The sequence below is a fragment of the Clarias gariepinus genome, chromosome 13 (genome assembly GCF_024256425.1).
Source record: "Clarias gariepinus isolate MV-2021 ecotype Netherlands chromosome 13, CGAR_prim_01v2, whole genome shotgun sequence".
NCBI lineage: Eukaryota > Metazoa > Chordata > Actinopteri > Siluriformes > Clariidae > Clarias > Clarias gariepinus.
This window is the reverse complement of record NC_071112.1, coordinates 20463646-20484800: the sequence shown is the minus strand read 5'-3', so window position 1 is coordinate 20484800 and position 21155 is coordinate 20463646. Positions and strand designations below refer to the sequence as shown.

At 37.6% G+C, this 21155-nt stretch overlaps 1 protein-coding gene across 1 annotated transcript; it reads left to right on the top strand.

The window, feature by feature from the left end:
* The first annotated feature begins 1855 nt into the window (after positions 1-1855).
* On the top strand, positions 1856-2976 carry htr1b (5-hydroxytryptamine (serotonin) receptor 1B). The gene has a single exon (XM_053510131.1). It carries the CDS (start codon positions 1867-1869, stop codon positions 2974-2976), a length of 1110 nt encoding a protein of 369 aa, XP_053366106.1. The 5' UTR covers positions 1856-1866.
* The last annotated feature ends 18179 nt before the right edge of the window (positions 2977-21155 follow it).

Here is a 21155-nt window from a genome sequence, read left to right as displayed (position 1 = left end):
CAACCATTCACTCAGCCCAGAGGGTGAGTTTCATTAATAAGTGTTCCTGTTTGAGTGTTTGACAGTGCAAAGTGGACATTATAGACTCTTAACGCTTTCCCAATAAGAGCAGGGTTTAGCCACAACTTAAAGCTGAGTCATATTACCAAACAGTTTACCTTGTAGTAAAGGACTAATGTCTTTTTAGATTTTTCTTTACAAAGAGCACAATGATCTTGTCTGTGGATCAGGGACATCATAATAACGAACAAATACACACAGGTGATTGCATAAAGGTGCTGAATAGGATAAGAAATAATAAATTACTAGTTTGTTTAAGCATATTTTCCACTCTGAGAAAATAATCACCTAAAATATTTGATGAAAACAAAACACCCAAGTATTTCTTTGACTGTCAAAAATCTGGCAATTATTTGTACAAGCATTTAAGTTTAGTATAGCCTTCATGCTTATCATATACTGTACAAACCAGGACTGCAGCTAGAACTATGCATGTTAATGTATACATCTGCCACCTTATTTACATTTTCGCATATTACATAATACTGCAAAACCAGACGAATGAAAGCTATTCAAATTTACCGTCTAGATCTGTGAGTTTCTGTCTTCTAACTTAGACAGAGCTTCTATTTGAGATTAACATATGGCTTGCAAGCCAATGAATCAACAAATGGCTAAACAAATAGTAGTAAAATTTATATTACAGACTGATGTGGTGGATATTGTCTTTTATAGTAAACTCAAATGCCACAGTGCTCACTTCTGGTGTTGTTGGAAGGAGGGGAATTAAATGTTTCAGCTAAAAACAAGTCTTGGTACACATTTTTAGTCAATTGGTTTTAAAGTTATGGGTGATCGGTGTGTACTGTATATAATTATAGACAATTTAATTTGTTTAATGTCAGGTCAATCCACTTGAGCCAATTTGGGTTTCAGGGTCACAGGGGGCCTGGCGCCTATCCCAGGAGACTTAAACACACTCACATGCCCATGCAGACACTAAGGGCATTTAAGAATGGCAATTAACCTAATCTGCTTGTCTTTGGACTGTGGGGTTAAACTGGAATACCTGGAGAAAACCCATCAAGCATGGAAGAACATTTAAACTCCATGCGCACAGACCCAGAGGTGAGAATTAAAACTCTGGAGATACAGGGCCACAGTGCTAACCAGTACAACACTGTGCTGCCCTTGTAACATAATGCTGTGTTCAAAAAAAAAAAAATTACCTAATTATAAACAAAAAAATATTATTGGTTCGTTATTATACAAAGTTTCTAATAAATACCTAACAAGCTGAATCTTTTGTTTAAGGGCAGCAAATATTAAATGCTGCAACAAGAATTAACCTCTTCTGATGGGTTCTTACCTCTATATATGGATGTAGGGACGCTAAGACCCAGCAGTGCCTCCTCTCCCTCAGTAAGGTCTACAGTCATCATCAGCTTTAAGTTCTCCATCAGAAACGGCTGTAGAGAGGCAGGACGCGGACGCGCAGGTTTCCCAGTGACACCAGTGCACACACTGCAAGGGGAAAAATCACATTCTGGAAGTGGATCAGGAAGAACAATGACCATGGATGCTGTTCTATTTAATCTATGCAACTTTTCAGGTGTTTTATTTAGTTGTTTATTTTTGCAGTAATCAGGTTCTTAGGACTTGCGTGATATACATTTTTTTTCCATTTATACCTCAATTACTGGGGAAAAAATGCCTCTGAAACAAATTGACTGACTCTATTGTTTTAGAGATGGTTCAAGACCTTGCATCGTCAAACCTGTTTTTGTAAAAAGAACAATATGTGTTGTGCGCTGATATGAGAAGAAAATATAAAAATCACCTGTCCGTGCGCTTTTCCTGTCTGCTATGGAGCACTTCAACACACCTGCAACAAATTATGACTTGGAACCGAACGTCATCAATGCTTCTGAAGCGTCGAAAACTGCTGCAAAAGAGACAAGTGTGGCTCTCCAGGCGACTGTAGGCTCGGTCCTCGGTGCCATTACGCTCGCCACGACTCTCTCCAACGCGTTCGTGATCGCCACCATTTCCCGTTCGAGGAAACTGCACACGCCGGCCAACTTTCTGATCGCGTCCCTGGCGCTCACCGACCTGCTGGTGTCCGTGCTGGTGATGCCCGTGAGCGCGCTCTACACGGTGAGCCACACGTGGAAGCTGGGCCAAGTCGTGTGCGACATCTGGCTCTCGTCGGACATCACTTGTTGCACGGCGTCTATACTTCACCTGTGCGTCATCGCCCTGGATCGCTACTGGGCTATCACGGACGCGGTGGAGTACGCGAAAAAGCGCACCACAAGCCGCGCGGCTGCCATGGTAACCACAGCCTGGGTGATCGCCATCTCAATCAGTCTGCCTCCGTTCTTTTGGCGCCAGGTGAAAGCCGGAGAGGTGACGAGCTGCGAGGTGAACACGGACCACATCTTTTACACCATCTACTCCACGTTTGGCGCTTTCTACATCCCGACGCTTTTACTCATCGCCCTGTACGGGAGGATCTACGTGGAAGCCAGGCGACGGATCTTAAGGCAGTCGCCGAAAAAGTTTGGAAAGAGATTCACTTCGGCGCAGTTAGTCTCAAACTCGCCAGGATCGACGTCTCTGACCTCGGCGCGGCAGGACGACGCAGGCTCGGTGATCAGCGACAGTCAGGTCAAAATCACCGTGTCCGACTCGCTTTTGGAGAAAAAGAGGATTTCTGTAGCCAGAGAAAGGAAAGCCACGAAAACTCTGGGCATCATTTTAGGAGCGTACATAGTGTGCTGGCTGCCGTTTTTTATCTACACCCTGCTGGTGCCCCTGTGCCCTTCATGCCATGTGCACCCAGAGTTATTCGACTTCTTTACGTGGCTCGGCTACCTCAACTCTCTTATCAATCCAATCATATACACCATGGCGAACGATGACTTTAAAAAGGCTTTCCAAAAGCTTGTGAGCTTTCGATTTTGCGTGTCATAATGTAAAGAGGCAAATTTTGTCAAAAAAAAAAAAAAAAAAAACTCATGCAGGATTAAATCAGCATTCGTGTAGTCTAAGAGTTGGTGTCCTACTTATGTATCACCATGCGTAACCAGCAGCCAACAAAGCATGCAGCATTATTGTGTGTTTCAGTGTTGCATTGTGGTTATTTTGCATTTAAAAAATAGATATAATATCCTTGCTGCTAAGCAACTGGTGAATATTGAAATGAAATAAATCACTGAGTGCTGAATCATCGGTGCAGCTATAATACACGTTATTCTTTTCTTCCATCGTTTCATCCATTCATGTTTCCCAGTGTCCTTCCTTGATACATTCTAAAAACCATCTGAACAATACAATAAAATGTATGACACAACCTAGGAGCAAAAAAAGACATATTATTAGAGCACTCACATTATATTTGATGTACACTTACTACCAAGTGGCAGCCTTTTTGACCAGCCTTGGCCCAAAGTTTTAAGAATGACATAAATATACCTTTTTTATTTTAAGTATGATGCTTCATTGTTTTAAGATCTGATCACTCTGCATAACATTCTAAAGTATATGCCAATTGCCATCATAAAAACTGAGGCAGCAGACTTTGTGTAAATTAATATTTGTGTCATTTTCTAAACCTTTGGCCATAGCTGTTATAACTTTTAATGTAAAAGTAATTTCCTTGGCATGAGAAGGTGCTATCTGCATTCTGAGCAGTTTTGAGACATGTTTGTACTCCAGACAGCAAAACTGTGCTCTGCCTTTAATTTTTCCCATAAATAGTAAAAAAAAAATTAATCACTTAAAAATACTTGTGTTGTGTTAATATGCTGTTACTGAATAAGAAATTGGGTGGTAATAATTTTCTAGTTTTTTAAGATTTAATTCTGACAAAAAGAAAATCAGACATCATAATTCCAAGTGGGCGAAATATGTTCATAATTCGAGCAAACTGGGAAAACACTAAGCAGTAAACAGTGTTTGTCATATGTGTGTAGATCCAGTTTGGTCTTTGTGTATTGAATTAAAATCCCAGCAAATCAGCTTAATTCAATGAGAAGTCATATTATCCAAGACAGTACTCAACAATGTAATATCCAAAAGGATTTACTCACCACTGACATTAATCAAAAGATTCCAGAAAAACGAATGCAAATTATGTACAATAAATGCATCAGGAAAGTAAACCACAATTACTACATACAGTATGAAAATGATTGATTAATCATTGTGTGCACAGCAAATGATAATATTGATATTGAGAAAAAAAAATTCTATTCATGAAAATTGTCATTGGATAAACAAAATGCTGGATTTATTTACTATATATTCAGTTAGCGGGCTGTGAAATCTCACTTGGCAAGTGACACCACAGGTTAAGTCATGCTGCAGGCCTGCCAAACACAAATGGAAATCGACCGAAAATCCTTGGTGTAATTGTTGTTATTTAAGCCATTCCTTGAAGCTTTTTTGATGCGCATTAAACAAAAGGTTACAAAGCTCAAGTTTCAGACTCATATAGTTATATATAGGATAAGTAACTCAGCATACTTCAATAATGCGAGCACTTCTACTTTCACTATCACACGCTGATCTAAAGAGCTCTATTAAGCTTCCTGCTATAAGAGGATGAGAAGTGAGCAACAATCAAGAGGCCAAGCCATTAAACTGGGATAATGACTCCTATTTTCTTCTACAAATATAATACATTTTATAAATTCTGAAGGTATGGATGTGCTTGCTGTGAAAATAGGGTTAGTTCTTCATAATCTTTGACCTTTGACCTATGAAAAAATGGTCATACAGTATGTGGCCACTACTGCAGTACTTTCCCCAAGGAAAGGGGGGCCATTAGAGTCATGCATGTCAAAAAATAATCAGTATGGGTTTTTGTTTGTTTTCACTGAGGCATCAAAGATAATACATTCAGTTAAAGTTATCCAATTACTGTCTATCTGTTTCAATGGTGGTCCAGCAGAATGAGACCATCACTGAGAAGAAATAACTTAGAGGACTATTTTGAGCACAGTAATGTCACTAATAAGATAGTGTGTGACAATACTACAGATGCAACACAGTTGTCATTTTCAAACATCTCAAACTTAAGCACAGTCCACCATGGTATGCATCTAGTTAAAATTAGTCAGTTCAATCAGAATGACGGCTGATGTCTTTATGTTAATCATGTCAATAAAGTGCTCCAACCAATTATCCTATGTAAACACTTTGGCATTAAGATTTTTCATTTGGTTTTGTGTAGCACATGCACAGACACACTCATTATCTTCCACCTTGCAAACAATAAACTAAAAGACCTTGATATAATACACATGCACAAAGACAGCTTAATTACTGCTGCACACCAATATCAGTACACTGACATACAGTATTACAAAGACATGTGATGTTATACCTGAAAATATAAATCAATATTTTTTTACCTTGCTGTAGACTCTAAATACAAGAAAATCCAAAGTAGAAAAACTGGTATTTGGATATGCCCCTTTAGACTAATTATTCTCTTAATGGTGCATTAGTTCCAATTAAAATAACTTAATATAAATTTTATAAATATTGGTAGCAGGAGATATCATCCAAGCAAAACACATCACTAAAATATTTCAATTGTAGCCAATTATCTGTCACAATATGTACACACCTGATTTGAATGTATAATCAGATATATGTCTGTGTGCATTTGTTTTTTCTTTTTTATGACATAGTTTTAGGAATTCTTTTTGATAAAATGCCCTTGGGTCTTTAATAGTGTTCTACTTTGGAATAATTAATCCAAATAAAAAGCATGTAGTGCAACTGTGGAAGAAGTATAGGACATTTGTGCCAATTGCACAGAATCCTTATGCAATCTCTCCATTAAAGCTACCCCCTGACAAAATGCTGCATGTCAGAAATGTCTGCTGAAATGTTTGCTGAGGGAGGTTACGGGCTCTCCCATACAGCATACTACAGTTTAACTTGCACATGTACTTTTCAGAACTCAAGCCAGACTTTTACAATTTTAATGACAGTCCTGTCCAGTCTGTTTACACCAGGGATTTTATTAGTTTAATGATCATGTTTATGTCCTCTTGCCACACTTTACAGAATAAATATTATGTGCTTACAAGAAATACTCATGCAAAAATACACTCCATAAATCAGCTGTAATTTAATATAATCTCTCTATAGGCCATTTAAATACAGAGTGCCCCAATAGTCTTCCAAAAATGTTCACATTTAGTCACATTTTTGTTCAAAATAGTTTAACTGTCGCTTATTTTAAGGAATACAAATAAAGTGCCATTACATGCATAACATGTACTGTATAAACATGAGTTCATAATAAGTTGGAAAAACAATTCCATGTGTATGTTAACAAAGAAATTGCAATCATGTAGAAAAAGCTTTATTTTGCCTAAAGTGTTAATTTTCCCCTATATAGAGAGACTCCTGTTTTATATTCTACTCTATTATGTCAGTGACATTTGTTAACATCTCTGTATTACACAGGGTGATTGTCCAAATGTACCTGTTTTGAAAGAAAAGTAGGGCTTGAAATTTTGTTACACTAGCCAGTCGTGGGTGAGCTCATACATATGAAAGAGGGCAGCTAGTGTTTGCTCTGAGCATATTACGTTGCCCTGTGAAGCAGCGTGAGCAAGAGTTCATAAAGGTAGCTGTCTTTACATGTCTTGGAGGAACTATACCCAACACTATCTCCCTGCCCTCTTTTTGATCTCCATGTGTTGTTTGTTCTGTCATTATTTGAGCTGTCTTTGCAACTCAATTACAGATAACCACATGTTGCCAAGATTCTGTACTTTTCTTCCCATCCTGGGGAATCTGAAGATTTTACCAGCTTCAGTAGATAAAGGCCAACCCTGCGAGGATCCTAAGCCATCCAGAGAAGGAGCAGCTCCAGCTGGATTCTGCTTTATGATGGTTGGAGCAACACATCCTGCTCCTGTGCTCCCAGTGATCCAGACCCCATGTGCCCTCTGCACCTACTGACTCGTCCCTATGCTGAACTGGACTTCATGTTAATTTAAAGAATTTCTGTTACATTGTACTTTCAGCTGCATAACACACATGGTTAGGGTTAGGGTTAGGGTTATATCATCTCTATCTGTTATCACCCAAATGAGGATGGGTTCCCTGTTGAGTCTGGTTCCTCTCAAGGTTTCTTCCTATTGCCATCTCAGGGAGTTTTTCCTTGCCACTATCGCCATCACCCTTGGCTTGCTTATCAGAGACATTTCATTCATTCATCTCATTATTATCTAGACACATTTTTTTCACACATACACAAATTTTTATTATTTAAAATATTTATATTTTTATTATAATTTTTATTTATTTTTATTATTATTTTTTATTGAATTTCTTTCATTTTTTTGAAGCTGCTTTGAGACAATGACCATTGTTAAAAGCGCTATATAAATAAAATTGAATTGAATTGAATTGAATTGAATTGAAAAGATAGATATCCAAAAGAGGTTAAATCATATAGAAATGTATGCTAGTTTGGACACACCTAATTTTTTTTCTGTATTTTTATTGTTTTCAAATTGTACATTAATACTGAAGACATTTAAATTATGAATCAAGAAATGTGATTGGATTGTGGTATCCAGGTCATCTGGTGCAACACTCTATCACTCTCCTTCTTGGACAACCAGCTCTAACTGTACATATCTTAGAGGGGTGTTTGGGGTCATTTCCTGGTGTCCTGGTGTCCTGCTGGAAAACAAATGATGATCCCACTCAGTGCAAACCAGATGGGATGGCATATTGCTGCAAAATGCTTAAGTGTCCCCTCAATTTTGAGTCACCAACAGTGTCTCCAACAAAGCACCCTACTCCATCAAACCTCTTCCTCTATGCTTTACACATTGAAGTGCGCATTTGAGATTTTTTGTTCTACCTACAATGTCTTTGTTAGACAAAAAAATTTCATCAGACAAATAGAGTTTTCTACTGATCTAATGACCTAATGATGAAGTTATTGTTCCAAGAAAGTCTCTTTTGCTTGCTGTTCTTCCTAAACAATGGTTACTTTGCCATAATTCCAATTTAGTTTTATTTGTTTAGTGCTTTTAACAATAGACATTGTTGCAAAGCAGCTTTACACAATCAAAAGAACTTTTATTTGTATTTATTTATTTATTTGATTATGCAGTCTCCCTTGAACAGTGGATGTTAAACTACTGTATGTCTGACAACTCTGAAAAGCATTTATGTGGGCTCTAATATGAGGTGCTGTAAATTTATCCTTTGCAGCAGAGGTAGCTCTTGGTCTTCTTTTCCGGGACGGTCCTCATAAAAGGGAGTTTCATCAGAGTGTTTGGTGGTTTTGGCAACTGCACTTGGGGATACATTTAATGCACTTGAGTGTTTTCGGACTCCCTGGTTACATTGATTAACTTTTTTTTTTCTTTACTGAGTGGTTCTTGCCATAATATGGATTTATACAGTAGTTGTAGTAGCATTAATATGGGTATTGGGCACATTAAGAATGCAAGAAATGTCACAACTGCCTCTTGACAAGTCACAATTGAAAACCATTCCTGGGTGACTACCTTGTGAATCTAATTAAACATCCTGGTGCAGTCATGAGACATTTGTGAATCTGTGTACCCATAACATCATTTACAAAATGGTGGTGTTCCTGGGTATCACAAGTGACACATACAGTAGGGCCTTATTTCTAAATTTTACAGGGAAATGGCAGGCAATTTTCAAAATGTGTTTTATGTGGTTTGTTTTGTCTGTGTTATACAGTATTCCCACCTAATTTCCCTTTAAGCTTTCTCAGCTCTTATGGGTTAATCCCTGTCTTTTAAGTGAACACTATCGCACAAATGCCCTGTCACCCTCTTCTTTACCTCTGTATTTCTTGTCTAGTATCTGAAAATGAGAGGAGAAATTAAAAAGTTGTTTTCATCCTTAATCATGCTACTTTCACATGCTATAGGCGCTGTTAGTGATGCCGATTCGCTTCACTTGTCTGTCACCTTCTATTGTTCCAGACAGGTTCATTTTCAGCACCTCTGGTGCTAATCACCTGTTATCAGAGCAGAGCCTGCTATCTTGTTTTGTTCTCTATGCACTACTGCGGATCTGCGGCTCTCAGCACCGCAGCTCAAGGATCAGCTCTGTATGACAGCTTGTTAGACTCAAGGCCAACTCTTAAGGAGTAGAAAATCTACATAAACAGTTTTCAACAAACATCTCAGTCAAGTATCATTAGTGTAAAAAGTAAGCAAATAAAAAAACAGTCCCAAAAAGGCTCAATGTGATTTTTGTCATTAATTATTATATTCATTTTAAAAGTATCTGTGGTGGCCCAGTTTCAACCTATTACAGCATGTAAGGGCAATGTGATGCTGGAGGTTCGCTCATGTGAGCCAGTGTAAAGTTGCTCTGTGTCTTGGGAGCTCAGAGCTAGCAGTTTCAAACCTTGCCAGACAGTATGATGCAACAAGAAGTGTGAATGATCATTGAGAGTCTGGGAGACCACTTGTGACTACTTCTGTCTAAGACAGGCAGCACCTTCGTGACCATTTCAAAGCATGTGCCGAGGTGCACAGCTTGTGTCCTTGTACAGACAGGTTACACAATACTAAGGATGGTCACCTTTAACTGTTTAGACATTGTGTCACTTTGCTGTTGTTGTTGTTTTGATTGTTTTTAGTGTTTATGTTTATATAAACACCCAATGCTTACTGTTTGACTACCCTTTACCCTGCTTTGCATTTTCATTATTATTATTATTATTATTATGTGGATTATTTTTACAAATAGTACTAAAATATGTGATAAGCTTTTTTAAGCCCAGTGCACAAATATGGGTAAATTTGATTATATAACTTCATATACATAAATTTTAAAATACATATTGTTGTGCATTCATGTTTAAGTCCGAGAATAATCCCATAACCAAAACATTCCATGAGTCATCTATTATGGGCTATGAAAAACGGACAGCTTACTTAATTTTTTGTTCACTTTCCTACAGCATTCCACAACACAACACTGCTAGCCAGCCAATTAAGTCTGGGTGCGAGAGACGGCCCCGTCACACTACGACCAAAACCTTGGTCCCTACGTTGCAAACCTTGTTCCTGTTAAATAGGGTGCCAGAACAGAGAGGAGTGCTGGGTTTCCCCTGGCTACATTGTCCCTCACATCACTCAAAACCCTCACATCGACTGGCTGACCTGTTCTGTATCGAACTAAGCTGCCTTAAGGTCGCCCAAACCCCAGTCCGCGCTCCACACCTGGTGGCATGTCTATTTAACACTAGAAGCGGGAGTGTCACCTACTTTTAACGCGATTCACGGGTCATTTGACCGCCTATTGTTTTGAATTGGAAGCTGTCGCTGACACACAATGATTGCTAGATGGCCCTTTTCTCCGAAAAATAGTTTAGCTACAAGTTCAACTTGCACTTGGACAATGCGCCATTCGTTCGCTCCCTCATGAGTCCTCAATAAGGGCAAAGGCCCCCGAGAGGAAATAGGTTTTTTAATTTTAGTTTCAAGGTCCTCATTCGGTCTTGCAGAGACAGCAGAGCTCTGTTTTTTTGTGTTTTTCAGTTTTCTTTTGTTTCCTTTTAGTTGATTAATTAATAACACCGCGCTATCTCCAAACAGAAAGGTCTTCCCGTGCATATCATAAGCACTCTCACAACCTTCTGTTTCATTGGGCTCTTATAAGCGTAACATCTTGTGGTGCAGTTCTCCAACCCGCACCATGTAACAATAAGAGCCTTGAATACAGTAGTTGCATAGTCACTGCAGTGATTAATATTTTTCAGCTGGCAACAATTCCTTTAAACTTGTGCAGTGATCAACGTCTCATTTCTTAAATAAACAACCGCATGTCAAAAGACATATTCAATGGTCATGGGAAAGATGTTACTGTATTTCAGAAGCACCAAATTATTGGGCTGCATCAAACAAAGAACAAAAGAACAAAAGCTGGCAGAGGAAGTGTGATGCTCTGGGCATTGTTCTGCTGGAAAACCTTGGATCCCGGCATTCATGTGGATGTTACTTTGACATGTACCACCTACCTAAGCAATGTCTCAGACCAAGTACAAATTTTATATATTCCATAATATGAGTGACAAAAGTATAATGCACCCTGCCACACTGCAAAAATTGTTCAGGCATAGTTTGAGGAGCATGACAAAAAGTTTAAAAGCAGTGGTGTGTTGGCATGGGCACACAGTGACAAACCCAGGTGGGCTTATGCATTAGTGGGCCTGTCACTCAAGTTCTAACTAAAAAAGGAAAGAAAAAAAAAACTAAACAAATAAACTGTATAACCTTTTTATTAGCCCTGTCTGTCTCTGTCCACTGGACCGCATGGCTATTATTCATGTGTGCATGAAAGGGTACTGAGGGCATGTTTCACTGGCCCTACTGGCTAATAATAGATTAATGCATGCTAGTTAATATGCATTTACATAACAGAGTACGCTGCAGAAATATGGTCAATGGAGAAGAAATCATGGAAAAATGAAGGAGGCTTCCAAATGTTAAAAGATAAAATAAATAAAGTTGACCTAATGTTTGGCCCTTAACATCAAGTGATTAGATCAACGTTAAATTATAGGTTAGGTTACATATCCAGTTGTAATTTGTATGTGCTCATTAAACATCCCCACTGTTGGACAACTTTAATAAGAATTAGCAATAATGTAAGACCTGTGGGGTTTTTATTTTCTTTCAAAGTTAATAAAGATAACAATAACAATTTCTGGAGAATTATTCACCTTAAAACATGACACAATATGTGATCCATAGCTAGATCATCCCAAATCATTAATCCCAAAGGGAATCTGTGATGCCACAAAAACAGATTCACAAATTATACATACAAGGTGCAAACAAAGAAGATATGAAAGAATATTACAGCACTAGGGTAAAATTTAAAATAGCTTTAAAAAGAAAGTATATACAGTATTCCAAGAGAATATCTAGAAAATACCTACAATAAAGTGCACAATAGTGTAGTCAGGTGAATAATCTAAGAACTGGATATTAAGGCACTTAATTAGGTTATACATTGCATATTTTGACATAGTATAAAAACACTATGCACACCATGGAAGTTTGAACTGTGACATTATTATGCACATTCTGCACATTGTCTTGCTCATGTCATGTAATGTCAATGTAATTTCATACTTTATAGTCTTATTAAAAACTCTTGTTTTTCATTGCTGGTTGTATAAGCATTTAAATTCAAATCATACTGTTTATGACTATGTATGTGACAAATAAAATTTGAATTCGATTTTACATTATTATTGTACAGTGAAACCTTTGAATCCGAGTAACTGAGTCTCTAAGCGTTAGCGAGACGAGAAAAATGCAAAAAAAAGAGCGAGGGCTTGATATGTAAGTAGTATGCATTTGCTTTGTTGGCTGATCGTCACATGATCACAACTGAGCCAATGGTATTTCTCTCTTGCTCGCTGCGGGATTGTGGGTAATTGTTTCCCATGCTCAGTCTCAGTGCGTGTGCGTCACCCGTATAGTTAACAATTCATCAGTTTTCATTACTTTTTATAGGGAAATTTGCTTTAATATATGAGTGCTTTGATATACAAGCATGCTTCTGCAATTAATTATGCTCACAATCCAAGATTTAACTGTAGTTAAATAACTGCATTAAGGTACACCAACAATATATGGACTGTTGTAATATTTCAAATAGGTAAACATTACAATTTCTTATGTAGAGTACAGATTTCATGTATGCTTTTTCATTTAAATTGTACAACCCCCCCTCCCCCCCACCCCCAAACACACACACACACACACAAACACACACACACACACACACACACACACACACACACAAACACACACAAAGATAACCAACACCCCATATCTACCCCACCCAATCCCCTTCTCGCCCCCAGTGTGTATGTGTCCAGTACATCCCTGGTTCAAGGTGGCCTCTAAATTTCCCAGATGGCATACATGTTGAGTGTCTGTGGGATGCTTGAAAAACAAATTTGATCCATAGAGCACCCACCACAAAATTTAGGACAAGGATATCTCCTTATGTTATTAAGTATCTAATGCTTATGTCTTGGTGCCAGATACAACACCCAGCTGTTGATGCTTTGGTTGTCGCCATCATGGCAGGAGCTGACTCTAAATCTAGGTTATTCCATAAATGGGTAAATTAAAAGAAAATAAAAAAAAACGGTGCTGGTTGTTGTTACCTATTTAGCTCAGTTACCACAACATGTCTAGATTACCTTTAGCTTAGCTAAATGTTAAAGTAGCTTACATTAATTTATATGCTAATGTTAATTGCCATTTGATTGTCATTCCACATATTGTGATATGCCACCACTTTCTTGTTTTCTTGTGGTAAGTTCAACTACACATATTCCAGTTAGCTGGTTAGCCAAAGTGATACATGGCAGACCGTTTGAGGTTTGACACCTGCAATACAGCTGTTACTTAAATCGCCCCCACTCCTAATTATGCATAATTTTATGGCTTAATGTCATTTAACTAAAGAGTTGCCCCTTAATAGAGTAGCGATGAAGACCAAAATGTTTTGGCACTTCTGCATTGCCCCATGTATTCTACAACTATGGAACAGTGTTTTCATTTTTATTGTTTATTACCTGAGATAAAAATGACTTAATTGTCAAAAGTCCTATTGTCGAATTACCTTGTTTCTGTCTGCTCTTACAGACAAAATTCAGGAGCTCAAAAGTATACGAACACCAAAGCCAAAGACATTTAGTCTCAGTTTTTCAAACCTCCACATAATTCATGTTACTATACATTTCTTGGTGGAAGTCAGATAAGACATCTACTTTATTCATTTCTAAGGTTAATTTTAATACAGTCAATTAGAGACCACTTTAATTTAGCTTTACTTCTCTATAACACAGTTCCAGTAAGTCAAATGCTTGTATACACCAAGATTTCAAAAATGTATGCATTGACTTCTGATTGGTCAAATGCGGGTTGGGCAGTAAGCCAGACAGCAGTCATTCCCAATCTGTTAGTGTGTGTGGTGTGTGAAAGTCATCCTACAACCCACGCCCTCGATTATTCCTGCTGTTATACCCCTATCCCATCTATGCGGTTTGACTATGCGATGACCGACGAGCGAAAAGATGGAAAGGGGTAGGGGTGGAGATAGGGGTATTAGTAGTTAACAGATTATGGGCCAGACTTCGCTAAGTGATGATGGTAAAATTCTAAAAGGTCTTGACTAAAACAACATGCATGAGAAATCACAAAGGAGTTTACACTTTCTGCAATGGAAAAGTACTTTAACTAGTTACTTTTCTCAAAAAGTAATGCTGTAATGTAACTGATTACTTTTTAAAGACAGTAATTTTGTAATTAGTTACTTTAAAAAGTAACGTCCCCCAACACTGGTCAAATATCATAATTAAGATTTAACTATTAGTCTGCTTGTGCCTTTTTTTGGGGGGGTCCTGAGCTTTTCTGCATTCTTTAAATTCCTACTTTGGTTTCATCACCCCAGATTTCTATAGAAGTTCTGAATGACTCATGCTCTTTGATGTAATAAAAAATGGACGTGACATGTATGTACATTAAATTTCCCCAGAAATTATTTTATAACCTATGTTGTTGTCCTGCAAATAAAGTAGAGACCATTAAAACACTCCATCGTGTGTTTCCCAAGTACAGTGAACAGATGTAGTGGTTCACTCTAATTGGCTTTATGTAAGTGCTTAATTATTGTGCAGGACAGGTGCATCACAAAAATGTTTATAGAACATGATTATTCTTTTTTACTCTGGCACATGCATTGTTTTGCAACACCTTAATCAAAGTATAGATAAAATTACATTTAGGTAGTAAAGTTTTAGAATCTATCTTTAGTTAGACTTACTGCATTTATCACTTTGTCATACTGGCTCAAATTGAGCCACAGCATCCCTGGCTGACACACATACAGTATGCTGCGAATGTTTGACCATGACACACTCCTAAGGGCAGTGAAAGCATAATCTCTGCCAGGCAGACTGACCATTTTCACATTGTTCCCTTTAAGCAATTTGCCGGTGTCACTAGCCTTACAACAAATCCTTTATTTTGTTTATGTGTGTGTGTGTGTGTGTGTGTGTGTGTGTGTGTGTGTGTGTGAGAGAGAGAGAGAGAGAGAGAGAGAGTTATCTCATTTTGTAAAAGAAGCAGTGTTAAAATCAGAATATAACATAGAAGCCAGTATTCCCAAAGAGTCCCACAATTACGTTGTTCCTTTCGTCTCATATAACAGTACTTAACAAGCTTAAGTTTACACTAAACTTCTAATTGGTAGAAGCTACAACAAGACCGCAATATTACTGAGTTCTGACTGACAAGAATGAAATTCTATGTTGTTGCCTCTTGAGTGTCTTTAGAGATAAAGACTGTCATTTACAATTTTTGGTATGCACTAAAGGAATAGGCAGAGAAGAACTTTTTGAAATCTAGGAAGACAGGCAAAGTTTTGTAATGTAATTGACTTCACCCCCTAGTGTTTTATGAGCATCAGATTTGTAAATCTGCAAAGTCATCAGAACCTCAGAAATGCCCAGTAAAAGAGAGATTGCTTTTTTTTTTGCGTTATTCATTACTGCATTACTATTAATGAATTAAAAGTTTGTCTACTGATTAAAGAATAATTACAATATTAAATTTAATTATCTGCTCTTGCCTTTATAATGCTCAAACAGGGTCAACACTTTTTATCTAAAGGCAAAGCAATGACATAGATCACCTAATGGGGTGCACTAGAATTAGGAGCTTGGGAGAACTGATTTTTTATATAAAAATCTGTGCCAAGTGCCATCTTTAATACTCACACAGGCTAAGTCTATTATGCAATAATTACTATAGTACTTTGATTTTCTGAGCCTTACGGTTATCATGTACAATGACTTTCGCACACAAAGTGCTCGCTGCTGGAATCTTTTTCTTTTTATGTGAGTTTAACAAGGAACCCATGCAATCTTCAACACTGCTACAGCCTTTATAAACCTTTTCTTCAATTATAAAGGGCCAGTTACTAAAATACAGTCATTTCACAAACTTTGACAGGAAAAAATGATTACATGCACACACACATGGTCACAATGTTATAGTAAACAGTGAACGCGTGCATGGATGTTGGCGATACAAGTGTCGCACATGCACTAAGACTAAGCACGGGAGACAATTACCCACAATCCCACAGTGCGAGAGGAAGAAGAACCATTGGCTCAGTTGTGATGATGTGTCGCTCTGCGAACAAAGTGTCATGCTACTTGCTTGTTTATCATGTTAAACATTTTGCTCATCATGTAAAACACTTGCAGACCAAGTCACTCGCCATCCAAGGTTTTACTCTATACTTGTATACAGTGCTGACAGAAGGTTTTCAGACCCTTTTAGGTTTTCTACATTTTATGTTTCACACTCATCTTAAAATGTGTTTTTTCTTAATTTATTATTATTTTTAAATACTGAAATATCCTGTTTGCATAAGTATGTAAACAACTTGTTATAACACTTGCTATTAAGCTTTGGCTCATCCTCCTTCTAACAGTGGTTCTTGAGATGCTTCTACAACTTGACTGGAGTTCACTTGTGTCTAACTGACCTTCAATGGACATAATTATAAAAGGCACACATCTGTCTATATAAGACTCAAGACACAGATCTGGTAAGGATGGAGAAACCTTCTGTAGCAGTAAAATTGTCCAAGAGCATGTTAGCCTCTATCATACTTAAATGGAAGACATTTGAAACAACCAACAGTCTTTCCAGATCCGTCACCTAGCCAGACTGAGTATTGGGAACAAAGGGCCTTGATCAAAGAAGTATTAGGTAAGCAAAAACCTAAGCGTCATTAGCCTGGGATGATGATTTCCATTTTACCAAGACAATGACCATTGAGCATTATGCCAAGAAAACACAGGAATGGCTTTAGAGCAAATCTGTGATAGTCCCCGAGTGGCCCAGTCAGAGTCGGGACCGGAACCCAATAGAGTATCGGTGGAGAGACCTGAGGAAATGGTATGCACTGACCTTGACAGATTCTTCTGTCAAGAAGAATGAAAGAAAATTCCCCAAACAAAGTTATGCCAAGCTTGTAGCATCATTCACAAACAGACTTAAAGTTGTCATTTCTGTCAAAGGTGCTTTGGCCAAGTACGTATCATTTTGGCCAAGTGGTATCAAAAAGGTTTAAGACTAGTTTTTTTTTAAACATGCCAATAGATGGCAGCCAAAGGCTGCACTCACCATAGCGGGGAGCACCAACCTTCGTGAGTCAGTGTGCCAAAAGACATCATCCTCTGTACATCAGGAGCTGTTAAACTAGTGATATTATGACCACATGCTTTACCATGTCTGCAATTTCATCATGGACAGCACCCACTGTACTCGCAAGGTAATAATAATAATGTAGCGTTTTACCGCCAGAAAGGATGTTGGAGAGACAAGTGAGCTTATTTGCTGCCCAATGCAATGGCTGGGAGTACTTTATTTTACACACAGCATGTATAGCAAGAGCAGCCCATTCACACGAGAACCACATCCAATTCAGCCTTGGCATAAACCGGAGCACATTCAACAGGTCACACACACCTCCACACACAAACAGGGCCGAAGCCACTAACCCAAACACCCTTTCCCAACAGGGTGAACACATAGAAACCCCCACAAGGCATGCTGGTCGTCAGCCGTCGCCCTGCCCACGCCACAGTAATGTATTAATAACTAAATAATAAAGTGATAAAGTGTTTTTATATAAACAGAGCTACAGGGGAAAAAAAGAAATTGAATCCATTTAAAGATGACTGTGAAACATAACACAGTGTGAAAAACCATCTTAAAAACATTTCGTCAGCGCTGCATATACCTTGCCTTGTCGTAAATATATTATATAGCCTTGCATATCGCTCCATAGTTATAAGAGTAGTATTCTATTGAGTGAAAAAAGAGCCCTTAATAACACTGGGTGGAGTTTAGTGAGGTTACCTCCCTTACATCTGAAGGATGATCCTTGTTGTCAATTGTCCAGTCTCAAGTATTTCTCCTAGTAAATTTTAGAAACGAATTAGAAACATATCAGAGAAAATATAAACGAAATTTAGGTTAAAATGAGAACTACAGTTGTGTCTCCCAAGTTCTTTGATGTTCAATGTCCAAGTTTTTTGAATTATCATACAGTACAGAATACTAGGGGTCAATTTTGTACATTACATTACAGGTGTAATGATAAATAAAACCCTTAAAGTCTCTACAAATTATTCAAAACCTATAAAGCTTTCAGCAACTACAGTAAAATGGTAGTTATGAGAGTAAGTCCTACAAAGTATGGACCTGCCAGTGAATCATAGGAACCGATGAGTTATTTTTGTTACCGGTCAAAATAAAACTGATTAGCATTTAAAATCTTTCCTGTTTATTATGAGCAACCTGCTAAACCCTATCTTTTACCATGGTCATGATTTCACACAGGAAATGAAGGTCAGCATAATGGTGTCCTTTCCCTGATGCACAGGTCGGTATGTAGGTTGCACAGGACACTTTTTCTTCCTGTTGTTCCCAGTGCTCATTAAATAGCATTAATGAATGGAGTTACAGGTCTTAGCCAACCTAAAAGGAGCAGCTCTAACTGAGTGAGCATCATGCACAAAGAATGAAAACCCATGACAACACAAAGTGCTTTAGCTCATTGGCAAATCCCCTCCATGCAGCACAAGATTGCTTGAATACCACTGCACAGTAGGAGGCTCAAAACCGCTGTCTAGAACTAGAAGACTCCCCATGGGCCTAATTTGTTCATCAAAATGGCAAAGCCTATTAGGACATGACTGTAAAATGCATTGTTCATCACCTTAGCTTTGGTGATTTTTCTTTCTAGCTATCTGGCACGATTATTAGGCAGTCTGTAACAACTCAAGAACAGCTTATGCTGTAGTGTCATTTGTATTCAAAAGTCATGAAAAGGCTCTTTACTGACCTTGAGCTGTATAATTCCTGTTGAGATTTGATATCTGATATCTTCTACTGTATACCAAAGAACTGGCCAATCAAGAGAGAGAAAATACTAGAGGAATTGATAAGGTGCGAAAATACAAAACAAGATTAAATTGTATGGGATTTTTAATATTTTAATGATTTTTTTCCCTGACCATTTCACCAGTAAGTGAAGTTTCTGGGTCTATACTAAAATTAAGGCTTAGCATTGATCCAAAATACAATTTAATGATGGTGTTGTACATCCATGAACCCGTCCATACATACATACAGTACATACATGCATACAATCCTGAAGCTTTGATTGGAGTCCACCTGTTTCTAATTCACTGGACATAAATAAGAAAGGAACAAGGTGAAATGTAAATAATTTATGTCATAGAGAAAACACAGCCATAAGCTGAGAGAATTTTCTGTGCTTTGTTCAAAACCTTAGTGTCAAGACACAGATCTGGGAAAGTATACATGACAATTTTTGCACCATTGAAATTGCCCAAAAGCACTATACCCTCCATCATTCTCAAATTTGAAACCACTAACAACCAAGTGTCCGTTCCAAACCGTCTTTCCTGATTTGGCCACACAGAGTCATCAGGGACAAACAGCCTTGGTCAGACAGGTGAACGATAACCCAACTTTAAATGAAATTATGAGATTACCATCAATGCAGCACTCCACCTACAGTAGTAGAGAGTGAGTTTGATATTTAAAAAAAAGTATATGGTTTCCAACTCACAAGAAACAAATTTCTCTGGTCTGATCACACCTAGATTGAACTATGGTGGCTTCAACTATTTGGAATTAGGAAATCGGGTACTGTGCGTCACCCTATTAAAATCATCCCTGCAGTCAAACACTGTGGAGGCAGCATCATGCTGTAGGGATTTTTTTCCTGCAACTGGGACTGGAAGACTAATCAGTATAGAGGGCAAACTGGATGCAGAAAAATAAAGTGATCCTGACTGGAAACTTTCTCCAGAGACTGGTGCAAGGTTTTACATTTTAACAAGACACACAACTATAAAAGTCCTTGAGTGGCCGTGCCAGAGCCCTGACCTGAACTCACCAGAGCATCTCTGGACAGACTTGAAAATTCTTGTGCAATGATGCTGCCCATTCAACCTGGATGAGCTCAATTCTGCCAAGTAAAATAGAAGAAACTTCTAAAAGACATGCGTGCCAAGCATGCAGCATCATTCACTAGCAGACTTGAGTCTGGTCATTGCTGCCAAGGGTGCTTCAACCAAGTAACTAAGTGATGGATCTGAATGCTTATGTAAATACAATATTAATTTTTTTTTGTTAAAAAAAAAAAAAATTTTAAACAATTGTTTTTAGTTTATCATTGTAGAGTTTTTTGTTGACAATGATGAGGGGGAAGAAGTTACATTTATTCATAAGATGAGTGTAAAACATAACATAAAAAATGTGGAAAACTTAAAATGGTCTATACTATTTTTGATGAACATTAATGATTTACATGACACCCAATAAATCAGTTTTCTTTCTATTTTACAATGTAAAATCTGTATACCCAATACATACACTGTAAAAAGTTCATAATTTTAACAGGAAAATACAGTATAAATGCTACAGAATCAAACCGTATTTTACAAAACTTGGGATAACCGTAGACTTTACAGAATAAAATTATAATTAGTTTTACTAAGTAAGACCTTAAATTTAACAGTTAAAAACATAAGAAAAAACTAAAAATTAGTAAAAAAAAAATAATAATAAATGGCAGCTGTGGTTGCCAGAAATTTACCATAAAAAATACGGTAGCAACATTATTGGTTGTACGGGATTGCACTCATTATAATGTATATTTTACAGATTTTAATAGTTTTTTCTACGGTTTATAAATAAACCGTAAATTTTACGGTAAAAACTGGCAGCTGCGGTTACCAGAAATTTACCAGACATGCACGTGCACACTTTTCCTTCCCTTTTCCCTTCTTCCCTCCTTTAACCCTTTCCTTCCCTAAGTAAAATTACCCTTTTGTGCCAAACCCATTACGAAATACATGAACATATTTAACACCCTGGTGCAGTGTGCACTTAAAAACCACAATGCAAGACAGAGAACATAAACAATTTTAACATGTGTGTGATAAAATAATTTTTAATTAATAATAAAAAGTAATA